The sequence below is a fragment of the Asterias amurensis genome, chromosome 9, assembly GCF_032118995.1.
Source record: "Asterias amurensis chromosome 9, ASM3211899v1".
NCBI lineage: Eukaryota > Metazoa > Echinodermata > Asteroidea > Forcipulatida > Asteriidae > Asterias > Asterias amurensis.
The window spans coordinates 219,416-233,665 of record NC_092656.1 but is presented as its reverse complement, the minus strand read 5'-3'; the positions used below and the strand labels follow the sequence as shown (position 1 = coordinate 233,665).

The following is a 14,250-nucleotide window of genomic DNA, read 5'->3' as shown; positions in this document are numbered from 1 at the left end:
TAGATCAGCTGATGAGTTAAAGTACTCTCTCGCTGCTGATAGTACCAACTCAACTGAAGTCTCATAATCAATCCTCGGCAACATAGTGCTATCTCACCTTGTAACCCTACCTTGCTAGATCCATACAGGAATCCATTAGATCAGCTGATGAGTTAAAGTACTCTCTCGCTGTAGATAGTACCAACTCAACTTGTAACCCTACCTTGCTAGATCCATACAGGAATCCATTAGATCAGCTGATGAGTTAAAGTACTCTCTCGCTGCTGATAGTACCAACTCAACTGAAGTCTCATAATCAATCCTCGGCAACATAGTGCTATGTTGACCTTTGACCAGGTTGTAACTTGTCCCAGCTGATGAATCTTGAGATGATGAGGTCGCTGAGGAGGAGGAGGCGGTTGGCAAGGAGGAGGAGGTTGTCAGCATCTCACCGGCTAGCTGGATGTTTGGCAAGGAGCTGGATCCAAGCAGACTCTCAGTGTACACCTACAAAGTAAATTTATCTTATCAATGAACCTTAGTATCTTGCACAATGAAAACATTCAACCTGCCTAAAAGTCATCCACAAAATGTTCAAGTTCAAAAGTTACAACAATGTAAAATGTAAAGTAGACATGTCAATGAAAACCAAGGTTATGAAAGAACTGTAAGAACTCCTTAGTCCCCTGGCCACAAGGAACTTGGAGAAACTTAACCACTTAATGCCCAATGTGTCAGCAAGCAAATTGTTCACAAGATGCTTACAGGAGACTTGATGTGAATGTCATAGAACAATGGCTGCCCATCATCTTTGCACTACAGAGCTTGTGGGTACACAGCGATCACTCTCTGATTCACCCACAAAAAAAAAGAACAGATACTGGTCACAGATATACTGGTCACAGATAGTGCTAAATTCTGCCTTTATGAGGGGGGGGGGAGTTAATGTGTAATCCTTAATTTCTGACCTTTGTCCTTCTACTTCAAGATGAGGATTATATGGCATCCAAAGACTGTATTTGGCTCCAAAATAAGAGAAACAACAAGTCTTGGTGCTTCAAAGAAAATATATAGAATTTCTTTGTGCCAGCGATACTCTCCAAGAAATATTATTCCAGAATTTTTTAGAAAATAATCCCACCATCGTGGAATGGAAATATTGGAAGCTCGCAGCATCAACTAGTTCAGTCTTATTAAAGGTGGTCAAATTAGCCCAGTATACATACCTCATAGCAAAGCTGTTGATCTAAACAGGTGTAAACCTTGCGCTGGAGTTCTAGCATGTCCCTCAGAAGTTGTTTCCACTCCCCCGATTTTAATGGTGGATTCCTAGATTGAAGGGAATTAGATTGAACAAGAAATATTCCTTCAGTCTTATTCTTTATAGTTCACTGTTTAAAAACTGAAACTGACATTACCTTTTCAAACAGCGTATCAAAGGGTTCAAGAATTGAAATGTATTTTATTTCTTAAGATTTTGTTCCACTTCATTAGTACTACAACTTTAACATTGACACTCTGCAAACAACTCATGCTGCTTACCCAATTTATCTGGGCCCAATTTCATCAAGCCTGTAAGCACAACAACTTGCTAAGCACATAAAATGTTTGCTTATGCCTATGCAGATGATGATGCATCAACACAAAATGAGGCAGCAAGATGCAATAACAGTTGGGGGTCGCATCCAATTTGAACTTTGGCAAAATAGCCTGAGGATAGAAATTTAAAAATTGGCCCTGTGGACACAAAAGACCTTGCATTCGGCTCAGTCCTAATCCCATGATCTTGACCTTGCCCGTTTTAAATGGGCATTTAAGACCTCAGCATCACTCTTTTATTCCCTAAGTATGCATCCTGTGTTTCGATGACATAAAAACTATTTGATGAGGATACCTGCGAGCAGCTTGCCTTGATAGACTGATCATCAGCCCCTTGGCTTGCTGTTTGTCTATCTGAGTATCTTATGAACTGTGGAGGTTAAGGGACATCGAGGGCAAGAAGGATCTCTGCAGCTCTAAGATGACCTGAACTAACCTGCGAGCAGCTTGTCTAGTTAGTCTGATCATCAGCCCCTTGGCTTGCTCTTTGTCTGTCTGAGTATCTTGTATGAACTGTGGAGGTTTAGGGACATCGTGGGCAAGAAGGATCTCTGCAGCTCTAAGATGATCTGAGAGATGCCCAAGCTGGTCATGAAGAGCAGACGTCTCCTCGGACTGCATCCTAAGAATTATTACAAACCAAAATACATGCATTATATACCAGAAATTACAGTGGGTCACAAGAAGGTTGGGGAAGATTGGGGGGAAAAACCTGCGTAAATTGGATTGTAATGGTTGCTCAAGTATGTTATAAATAACGTATAATAGTTTTCAAGTTTATATCAGATACATAAATGCAACAAAAAAACAAATATAAAATACCCTAACTAACATAACATTGGGTCACAGGGTGAGGTATTAAATGGATATGACAAAGCTTAGATTGGGAAACTCACATTCACTCCAGCATGTCCAGTATAATTTTTTTAAAGAAAACCTTGACTGTGCTTAGCGTATTTTGTTTGCCTCGCAAACCTTGACTGTGCTTAGCGTATTTTGTTTGCCTCGCAGCTTTATGAAATTGGGGCCAGAAATTTATCTCATGGCAGCTGCATTCTATACACCATGCATACTTTGGTCCCACATACATCGCTGTAACGCGTAAAGAAAACAACCTCGTGCACTTGAACAGTTCCGAATGTTTGAATACGCATGAGACTTGCACAGACTATTGATGTAAAAGGAAGACAGACTTTTTAAAACTCTTACCCAAAACTCCTCCTAGGCATACAGTCAAGCACTGCTAATGCTAAACTCAGCTGGTCATTTCTCTCTGAAGCATAGACACACTGTAATGCTAAACTCATTAATAAATGACTCTCTGTCACGATTGATCCAGCATTCTACAATGAGATAAGAAAAGGATGCAATCTTTAATAAATAAATATTTTAAAATAAGATGCAACTTATCTCCAGCCCATTTCACTCCACTGCAGGAGGAAAGCCCCTTCATGACAACAGACAACTCAAGATTTAGTGAAATGGAGAATTGGTTTTAACTCTTTCAGTGTCCGTTTTCTTTTGTGTTTTGAACCTAGAATGTCCAGCTTTTTTAGCCTTTTCAAAAGGCCGAGTTGGATATGGGACACAGATGCGCTATATTTTCTGTATTTCCACGAGCGCGCGTGTGATAACGTATTTATCTTCAAGCAAACTTGGCGCGTGACATAGAACACACAAGACGCATGGTAGTGATATTAGCCGTGCAATATAGGTTATTATCACCACTCCATTCTGCGAATCTGATTGGAGGATTAGCGCGTACTTGAAGATAAAATGTATATTATTAGTTGTACTATGTTCTCTTTATGACACTTTTGGACAGCGTAAAATAGATTGTACATGCAGAACCTTGGCATCTCAAAAACGACAGCATTTCAAACAAACATACTTTCCAGAGAAGAGTTGCACTATGACCATCTTTATTCCATGTCAGTTGTGTACATTTTCACTGTTAACGTTGTTGTGCACACCATTTAAAAGTAGAAAAAAAAAACATCTGCAATACTTACCATTGATTTAGAGTTTTCAAAAATCATCACACAGTTTGTAAGATCTTCCTGTTGTGCAAAAAGATACAGGATTATAAAAGACAGGTCTAATATTTGGTGTTTGTATTACGGGCATGGCGAAATATTCTTTGAACAGGGCACCTTGAGAGAAATTGACATTTGCAGAGGAACAAAAAAAGAAAATCCCAAAACAACTCTTTTCAAAGGTTATTTTGTGCAAATTATTGATACATATTCAACAAGTTTAGGGATCTAACATTTAGTAGTTTTAGAGCCTTCACCAAAATATGTACCTTGGCCATGCATAGCATGTATTGGGTCAGTAGCTCATTCCTCTTTCCTGGATGCTGTCTTTCACCCCTGTCCAAAAATGGTATCACCCAACGTTTAATGTTCTTCACATACATCTCTTTCGGTGACTTCAATTGAAAGAAAAAAATAATAAGAAGTATTAACACATATTTAGACCATCTTGGAAGCATCTCTGTGGGAGATTGAAAAAAAAATTAAACATCATGATAAAAAAAATAAAAAAAATAAAAATAGTAAAGATGGTACAATGCAATAGCTTTATTAGACTTTTCTTCAATTAACAATGTATTTTTTTCATGAAAGGACCACTTATGTATGACCAATAGGTGGCCACTGCCAAATTGTTTCCTCTAGCCAAAACAGTATTGAACCAAGTTAGATAGTGGGAGAAGCATTTTGTAAATATAACAGCAACATTGTATGAACATTCTTAGATTGACCCATGGACTAGTTCACTTTTAAAGTCATAAAATATATTATTTGTAGCCATTCACAGTGAGCATAAAAAAAGAAATATTTCAGGGAAAGAATTGATAATATCCATAAAGGGGTTTAAATGTGTATATTTAGCTGAAATATTATTATTACTATCTACAACAAGTTGTTACATGGCCTTATGGACATAATAGCAAATATTATTTAGAACAAACATTATATAAAAAAATAATCAAAAAAAAAAAATCCTTTGACATGTTTTCCTGATCTGGTACACACAAGACTCGAACAGCCTATACACAGTTACAGACCTCCATTTATTTAGATAATGCTATGAGAAGTCAATCATGGCAAATCTTCAGAGATTTTCAATTTCACAATATCCACTTAATACTGCAGGAAGCTTTTTAGTAATTAAGAAGGTTTTTAGTAATTGGAAATGTCATGGCTGAAGGTTGAGCAATCAATAGTAACTCATTACAAAAAGAGCCTTAACAAGGCAACAATCAGCACTAATTCATGGCATCATGTTAAAGGGTTAGGTTCTTTATAAAAGCCACTCTTGGTAAGGGGCAACATTTAAGATGAAAATACCTTTGGGTAGAATTTCTACCTTTAGCTTTTTAGTAATTGGATACAAATTGGCTGAAGGCTGAACAAATGTCAGGAACCCATAACAAAAGGAAGCTTTAACGATCCTAATGGCATCGTATAAACAACTCCAGTTCTATTTTGGGATTGTTCCCTGGGGACCATGGTCAAACCCAAAGCCAAAGTCACTTGATTTGGAGAAGGCCTTATTTAAACCATAAGCCTTCCAATTTTACATCAGATTATTTGAGAGCATCGCTCATTTGACATCGCTGGAGGAGAGGTAAACCTCCAACTATAACCTGTAGTCCACCTGTCTTTCTTTTTGTCTTCAAGTCATTATCTAAATGACATTTGACAACATCATCGTGGACTGACTTTATTACTCTTTTGACATTGATTCCTTTCCATTGATAATTATGTCTACAGCGTCAACAAAGACTTTGTTCATGTAAGTTGATTGATATCAATATAAACCACACTGACTGGGTACATTTTTTAAAATAATTTTGGGGTTGAACAAAAATTGATCAATCACATATTTTAAATTGTCAAGATTCACCCATGGTACCATCTTTTGTTTAATCTTTTCATGTTTTACAATTCTTTCCACAGATAATTAGGTATCGTCTGTCACCGAAGAATTGGTACTTGTCAGCACTATGGATGTCCTGCCGTCTAAGTTGGATATATACCCATCGTGGTTGACCATTGTCTTACTGCTAGCTGGTACTGTTGGATTGCTGAGCAACATCTTGGTTTGTTTCACCATCTTCAAGACAAAGTTCCTTCATGATGTGACTCACTATCTCATCTTGAATCTTGCCATATCTGACGGGCTGTGTTGTTTCATCTTCATTATAGACTCACTCATGGACTTGCTGGAGTATCCGCACACTGACACAAACAAGTTTGTAGAAATGCTGCACTGCCATCTCATCTATGGTAACTACATGTTTCAATCCTTTGCTTATATCTCAGCTTATAGTCTCGTCATTATTTCCCTGGAACGATATGTCGGGATAGTCACTCCTCTCAAATATGTTCACATCTGCACCAAACGTAATATTTGTTTGGGGGTGTTCCTTGCATGGGGACTCGGCTTCTGCACGTACTTGTTACATATGATAGGGGTACATTACTCTACAGTTGGTGATGTATATGTGCATATCAGGTGTAAGCTTGTGCACGATTGGCGATGGCACTTTGTGCCGTTCATTGTAGGTTGCCTAATCCCATTACTCATTATGTTCTGGGCTTACTTTCAAATCATTAAAGCCTTAAAGGAAAGTTTGGCAAACCAAGTTGTATCAGCTCAGGTGCTTGAATCTCAAGAGGCTAAGAAGCGTGTGATTCACCTCATGCTGATCGTTACCATCACCTACGCAACGCTCTACATACCAAGCCAGCCAGCATACATGGTCATTGTTAACATCAGCTTGAACACCTTTGAAATCTCTACTTTGGGAATTCTTTTGACAGATCTAGTCACCAAACTCCCTGTTCTGCTTAATTCAGTTGTCAATCCTCTGATTTATGCATTTAAGTATAAGAAGTTCCGCAGGGCTATGCATGAAATATTGTGCAGATGTTTTGTGAACACTGTTGCACAAAATCAGTCTCTCCAAATTGGTGGAGGACAAGCTAGTATTTCAATCAACCAGCAGAACTTTTAGAATGGGCCAAATCAATCCAACAATAGAACGAGTCACTATCAATCGTCAGTTATAGTTCGCACTGAATGGATCAATCCAAACAACAGAGGGGGTGTCACAATCCTTGGTTCAATTTACAGCTGTCAACCGAAATGAGTTAAAAAAGAAAAGCCCACCTTCTAACGGGTTATTACAATATGTTACGAGTATGAGATAGTAACTTATACATAGATAGTAACTTCTTGGACTAAGGCTCGCCAAACACCGATGTACAGTCATATTGATAACTACAACAATCTCGATGATGGATTACTTGCATCGGCTCAACAAACTCAAATATAATAAACCCCACTGGAAACAAAGGTCAATACAAAAGCATAATGGTTGATTTTTAACGTCCAGCCTGTATCATCATCACTCTGGAACATATCTCTCAACAAACCCAATTGCATCAAAGATTGTTTCACACAAGAACAGTCCAGAACACATGGTTTAAGACTCATCTTTTATCTTCAGAACTACACAGTGACTTTTCTTAATATGTATTGTAATTAAAGAGTCTTTATGTGTACATCATCACTATTAGTGTTCACTTCTAAGTTTTTCAAACTAATTTAATTGAATAATCTAAAATTTACTCTTCTGTTTCTTCAAGGTTTTAGAAATATTTTTGATTTTTTTGTTCAACAATTCTTGTCTGCTCTTATAAATATATTATGTTGAGAGAAAGATTTGGATGGCAATACAAAGCCAGACATGGAACTTTTTAATTGCACAAAAGAAGGAATGGGCGCTCACACTTAACTTTTATACAGTGTTTTTCAGTTTTCTATGGCACTGTTTTGAAAAGGAAAAGAGGAAATCAGCTGATCATCCAAAAGACATTCAGGTGCACATCAATGCCCTGGGTTCAATTTCATATAGCTTCTTAACAAAACACTCAAAATAGCAACGCATAAAACAAATATTGTTTGCTTACCAACAAAAATACCATGTCACACTTATTTTACTAAAGCAAAGCAGAAATTGCGAGGCAAGTTTTCCTGCCTCATCGGCTTAATGAAATGGAGCCATGGCTAAAACCACCTCTTCTTAAAAACATGCACTACACAAATAAATTGTGTTCACAAATTTAAGCTTCTTAAAGTTGTCTGTGAGGGTCCTCCTTGGGTCATCGTAGTTTTCAAAATTATGTTGTCAGGAAGCAGAAAGTCTTTCTCTAGATTTTCTGAATGACAACAATATCTTTATCGTTTCACGGACTGATATAGTTTTCCTGCATCACTGTGGGAAAACAGGGCGTACTATTTGATATGATTTTGGAAGAAGCACGAACCAGGCTTAAAACAAGTGTTTTTAGAAAACTCACTTGAAAGCCAAAAAGGAAAACAAGATGCAACTTTGTTTCTGTAAGAGTATAATCCAATGAAATCCAATGAGTTTACATGACTCACCTTACTCATCATAAGAAGGACTTTATCCAAGTCACTCATAGTCTGTAGAGTATCCAGTGTTATGCCTGGTTGAGTCTGACACTCATAGGTCATGACCTCTAAGGTCACAAGGTCATCATGCAATGCCTTTAGGCCCTGGTAGCAAAAATCAAGAAATCAAATGTGGTTGTAATATACCTGTTTTGTTATCGCTGTTATGTTTTAAGAAAGTAGAATACAATTTGGTTTAATTAAGAGAATACAGTGCTCATGGTGTATTGGTATAATTATTTTATATCAGTTATCACACAAGAATGACTGGAGTACGGATAATGCAGTCCTTCTTCGTTTCATATCCAATGAGGTCAAAGGTTGAGTTGGACTCCCCCTGGTAAGATGAAGGAGGTGACAAAAAATGAAAACAAGAAATAACCAACATACCTGAACATTTCTTTCTATACCAAGATCAACAAGTTCCAGTGCATTATCAACCTGAAAAATTAAAACAACAAAGTTTGATAAAGTCTATATGAAAAACATCACTAATGCCACCAAAGGACACCTTGTGTACAAAACCATTTTGGTAAAGTTTCATACCTTCCAGAGCTTTACTTTTTTAGTTATGATACCTTTGCACAATGTGAAAATCTTTGTCACAGTGTGCACCAAGCTCAACTGTGAGAAAAAAAAACGTTCTATCGAACTGACACAAACCTTTTTTGTGGCGCACGCACAGACCTCTGTTTTTATGAAGTGACACAAATGTAGCGTTGTAAAACATTGCAATGTGTAACTTTGTGAAAACAGAACATCTTGACTTATTTTTTTTTAATTTATCAATATAAACCACAAGGCAAACTGACTGGGTAAATTTAATTTAACAGCTCAGATTGCAAAGCAAATGTTGTATGGGAGAATGCTGTGAGGGTAGAGACTGAATTCAAACCCTTAGTTCGTTACCTGTCTGGACTGTCTTTCAATGGTTGTTGCTCTCCATATAAACCAATCAGTTAGTAAAGCTTTAGTCAACTTGTCAGCCCTGCCAGATTACAGAATAAAGAAACAAGATTTAGTAATGGTCACAGCTCGATGGTAACTAATGAAAGCAGAGTGCATCCTTTGACCAATATAAATGTTTTTACCTAATTTGTTTTCTTTGAAAGAATTTTGATAGATGATGCTGTTGGACAACAAAAATATTTGGCGAAAAATCGGACCTAGAATCTTAACCATTAGACAAGCTGCATGACTGCTTTTCAGAGCCGTGCTAAATAAATGAGTTTGAATTCAATTGAACATCCTGTTGACCTCTTGCATGAACCACCATCGACGAGGTCACACAATGGAAACATCGAAGTATGTCATGCTATGTACAACTCTCAGCCAATGGTAGGTCTTTCTTTGATCTCACTTAGGCCACTGTTTGAGTTTGTATCATTGTATACCAAGGGTCTATATCATCAGTAAGGTTAAAGTCTAATAATAATAGTAGGGTTAAAGTCTAATAATAATAGTAAGGTTAAAGTCTAATAATAATAGTAGGGCCAAGTATTCAAAAATCATCTCAAAACATATCTATTTCGGAAAAAAATAGCCTTCAATCTTCTGGTTGTCTTGTGTCATTGTGTATTAGCAGAGTTCTTGGTTTTTGCACCAGGAGTGTCATCATTGACAGACATGGTGCACTAGAAATGTTCAACATTATTATTATTAGGATTTTATAGCGCGCATATCCGTCACTCAGTGATGCTCAAGGAGCTTTAAACATACAGTATTTTGCTGCAAGGTATGTGGGACTATGTTAGAGACCTACCCACCATGTTATGGTTTACAAGGTGCTGTGGTGCAATATGCAGCCAATCAAACCAGAAACGACAGGGCGAACCCCTTCTCTTTTTGATAAGTGCACCAGGTTCTTTTAAGTGCATTACACAACACACGGCACCAAAGGCTGTACATGTACGTCCAATCCAAAGGATGAAGCAATGGCTAAGTGTCTTGCTTAAGGATACAACTGCCACAACCAGGATTTGAACCCACACTCTGCTGATCAGAAACACCAGAGTTTGAATTCAGTGCTCTAAACCACTCAGCCATGACACTTGCACTAACCTGAAATGAGCCAGTTCTGGGCATTCTTCATAGAGGAAAGCACCATAGTCTACTGGTGTTGGATTAAAGGGGTCTATATGATCATTAAGGCTGACGTCTCACCTGAAATGAGCCAGTTCTGGGCATTCTTCATAGAGGAAAGCACCATAGTCTACTGGTGTTGGATTAAAGGGGTCTATATGATCATTAAGGCTGACGTCTCACCTGAAATGAGCCAGTTCTGGGCATTCTTCATAGAGGAAAGCACCATAGTCTACTGGTGTTGGATTAAAGGGGTCTATATGATCATTAAGGCTGACGTCTCACCTGAAATGAGCCAGTTCTGGGCATTCTTCATAGAGGAAAGCACCATAGTCTACTGGTGTTGGATTAAAGGGGTCTATATGATCATTAAGGCTGACGTCTCACCTGAAATGAGCCAGTTCTGGGCATTCTTCATAGAGGAAAGCACCATAGTCTACTGGTGTTGGATTAAAGGGGTCTATATGATCATTAAGGCTGACGTCTCACCTGAAATGAGCCAGTTCTGGGCATTCTTCATAGAGGAAAGCACCATAGTCTACTGGTGTTGGATTAATAGCTGCTTGGCAGATAGGACTTTCACTCCAATCATCGTCTCTATCCTGAATGAACTCCCATTCCAATACCTCAGAATCTCCACTACTATCAGGGCTAAATACAAAGAAGAATAGTGGCATTAGTCAGAAATGGGACATTTTGTTTGGTTACTTTGTATGTTCAAAATTGTTTGTTATACCACAGTATTAAATAGTGAAATTATTGGTAGAGAACCAAGCATGTGATGAACTACAAAGACGTATGAACATGGCAAGTTCATAGACACTGTATTTAGCTGCAACTTTAACATGTGACTTTTATTGTTAATTTCTTTACTTTTTGGCTATTTAATCAACATTTTGTTGACAATCCATGACCCTATCTATAAGCAGAAGTTTCAACACAATTCATTTCAACGACAAAAAAGCTTTGAAGCAGTGACATACATTGTACAGTACACAGTTTCTAGCATAAGCAGCTTTGGTAACTCATTTCGTTGACAATCTATTCCCATACCTTACAAATTTCTGCAAATGAAAAGAACAGCTTTGAACCAGTGACATACATTGTACAGTACACAGTTAAAATGTTTCTAGCATAAGCAGCTTTGGTTAACTCTTTTATACCTTGCCTCTGGGAACAGACTGCTGTATTCAGCCGGAGAAGTCGTCTCTGGAAAATTATTAAGAATGAGCAGCCAATGAGGAAGCAGATCTCTGCCGTGATGCGTGAAGAGGGTTTCTACAGCCTGCCAATCAGAATCCTGTAAAATACAAACCTCACTCTGATAAATGTGCTTAATACTGCTTGTTTATTTCAATACTCAGGGGTGAGAGTAGTTGCTTACAACAAGGTCTGAAACTACATTAGGATAAAACTTTCAAGAGACATGCCAAATTAATAGTATCATCACCACCTTTTGCCGGCAGGACATTCTTCATTTTATTTTTCTAATTTCTGAATGATACTATTATAAAAGCATATTCCATATGCACATAGGTCAGCCACTGTACTCAATCAAATTGTCCAACTTTTTCCAAAGGCAACAAATCATGCTTGCTTTTGTAACCCCTGGAGTTGTAGATTTCATTTCTTTATTGAAAAGAGTCTACAATAGCTACAATCAAGTTAACCTTGCATGAGGCAATTTAGGAGAATCTTACCCTTGCAAATTGCACTGTTGCTTCAACAATGTTCTGAGCACGGAATGTCTTAAAGAAATGATCGCTGAAGAACCTTGCTGCTGCCTCCCCTCCTCCTAGTATCACCTAACAAGAATCAAGTCATACATTATTCATCTTACCATAGATCTTAATAGCAAATTAATAGCAAATATAGTATACAACTTTATATTGGACATACTAACATGCAGAGGAGTTTAAAACAAGTTTGAGTATAGCATAATAATCATATGATAATCATGCTATATGATAATCATGCTATATGATAATCATGCTATATGATAATCATGCTATATGATAATCATGCTATATGATAATCATGCTATATGATAATCATGCTATATGATAATCATGCTATATGATAATCATGCTATATGATAATCATGCTTTATGATAACCATGCTATATGATAATCATGCTATATGATAATCATGCTATATGATAATCATGCTATATGATAATCATGCTATATGATAATCATGCTATATGATAATCATGTATCAACCTAGTATCACCTAACAAGAATCAAGTCATACATTATTCATCTTACCATAGATCTTAATAGCAAATTAATAGCAAATATAGTATACAGCTTTATATTGGACATACTAACATGCAGAGGAGTTTAAAACAAGTTTGAGTATAGCATAATAATCATATGATAATCATGCTATATGATAATCATGCTATATGATAATCATGCTATATGATAATCATGCTATATGATAATCATGCTTTATGATAATCATGCTATATGATAATCATGCTATATGATAATCATGCTATATGATAATCATGCTATATGATAATCATGCTATATGATAATCATGCTATATGATAATCATGCTATATGATAATCATAGTTACTTTTTGACACAAATACATTATGACAACAATTTTTCAAATAAACTTTCTTACCTCATAGGTCCTAAGACGATCAAGATACGTCAATAACTTCAGACGACATCTACATAGCTCCCTCTGCTCAAGAGTCAAACTAGAAATAATCAATAATAAAGAATATACACATAATGAGGATAAGCCACTATAAAAAGAAACATCCGATACCTAATAAAATACATTTAAAAAATTAAGAAATAGCATGAGTGTTAAAAAGTTGGTTTTGGAAGCAAACACACATTGTAATTGAGAGACGAATCAGAATATTGACTTGAAGATGTATAGAATGGACAAGTTGTGAACCTTGAATGCTCTAACCTGTTAAAGTTGACTTGTAGCATGAGCTGCTCTTTCTTCTCTTTAGCTGTCTGCCGTTCGGTGTCAGGAGTGGGATCCTCAGTCTCAAAGCTTTCTTCGGCCTCAGCATCAGGACTTAAAATAAACCTTTTAGAAGTACACCTTTACATTAATAAATTGCAAATACAATGCATTTCTAAGAGAGGTTTGTGGTAACACAATTTGAATATCTCTTTTTACTAGTGTTGGTTCTAAAAAGAACCAGTGGTTATTGACTAAACTTTTTGATCAGTATGCTCTGATGGTTTCTGGTGTTACCGCAAACCTCTCGTGTTTATACTTTACAAATCCTACAATGTACTTGTAGATTGCATTATGATAAGAACGTCGTATCTAACCTTCCATGATCTTCTCCTCTGCCTATAGCAACCAGAGCCTCTAAGTCAGTTCCTCTCAATCCATACTGAAGGAGTTCTCTAGCTGCATCAATATCCTCAGGAACTCTCTCTAAGCATTCATGAAGGACCCAAGCACGCTTTGTGATCTTACTCTGTTAAGATTAAATGCAAAGCTATTTCAATGTCGGAACTACTTGTGTGAATACTTTAGGAAAGAGTTTTTGTTTCCCTCCCTATTGCCTTATCACCATACAAAATAAAAATGTCAATAGTTTGAAAAACCATCTAACAAAGGGCAGTGGAGAGAAGAATGCAACAAATATCCATCCGGGACAAACTAAGAAGCAGAGATATAAGGAAGCAAACAGGAGTTAAACAACAAACATGTAAGTGAAGAGGGAGGCAAAGTGGAGATGGTGCTTTGCATGTTTTGTTTTTTTGTGTACTTGACTATTGCCTTGTTTACTTACGAGATAATCTTGGATTGCAGCAATGGAGACTGGAGCTTTCCTCCACTGTCTTTGGTAGACAAGATCAGCATCTAATCCAAACCGTCTCGCTAGCACTAGAGCTTCTCCATACTCTTCATTTTCAATCTGACAATATATAAAAGGCATTAATATAGTAAACTTGAACCCTTTCAGCACCAATGACGATTTATAGTCGACTGTCTACTGATAACAGAGTGTGTTAAATTGGCCTTTGAACACAAGTTTTCTGTTGTGTGAGGATGTGACCTTCACACTTCAGTGGTCAAACAATATGGCCACCAGGGATTGTTTTGTACA

The 14,250-nt window shown here is 37.1% G+C and overlaps 2 protein-coding genes across 2 annotated transcripts in view; one reads left to right on the top strand and one right to left on the bottom strand.

Annotated features, from left to right (window-relative positions):
• The window catches only part of LOC139941715 (NBAS subunit of NRZ tethering complex-like), a 42,580-nt gene that overhangs the window by 18,462 nt on the left and 9,868 nt on the right, over positions 1–14,250 (bottom strand). Inside the window, exons 18-33 of the mRNA XM_071938328.1 lie at positions 13,933–14,058; positions 13,463–13,614; positions 13,086–13,211; positions 12,786–12,864; positions 11,850–11,954; positions 11,313–11,449; positions 10,639–10,800; positions 8,977–9,055; positions 8,458–8,508; positions 8,038–8,172; positions 3,884–4,009; positions 3,591–3,638; positions 2,788–2,921; positions 2,015–2,200; positions 1,206–1,308; positions 203–486 (exon numbers count right to left, since the gene is read on the bottom strand). Coding sequence (XP_071794429.1) covers positions 203–486; positions 1,206–1,308; positions 2,015–2,200; positions 2,788–2,921; positions 3,591–3,638; positions 3,884–4,009; positions 8,038–8,172; positions 8,458–8,508; positions 8,977–9,055; positions 10,639–10,800; positions 11,313–11,449; positions 11,850–11,954; positions 12,786–12,864; positions 13,086–13,211; positions 13,463–13,614; positions 13,933–14,058 — 2,033 coding nt within the window. The remainder of the gene's footprint in view (positions 1–202; positions 487–1,205; positions 1,309–2,014; positions 2,201–2,787; positions 2,922–3,590; positions 3,639–3,883; positions 4,010–8,037; positions 8,173–8,457; positions 8,509–8,976; positions 9,056–10,638; positions 10,801–11,312; positions 11,450–11,849; positions 11,955–12,785; positions 12,865–13,085; positions 13,212–13,462; positions 13,615–13,932; positions 14,059–14,250) is intronic.
• LOC139941371 (allatostatin-A receptor-like) lies at positions 5,591–6,610 on the top strand. The gene has a single exon (XM_071937832.1). The coding sequence runs from the start codon at positions 5,591–5,593 to the stop codon at positions 6,602–6,604; it is 1,014 nt and encodes a 337-aa protein (XP_071793933.1). The 3' UTR covers positions 6,605–6,610.

Bases quoted from the DNA above. Each gene is read 5' to 3' on its own strand.
- LOC139941371 (XM_071937832.1), top strand. From the start codon at position 5,591: ATGGATGTCCTGCCGTCTAAGTTGGATATATACCCATCGTGGTTGACC.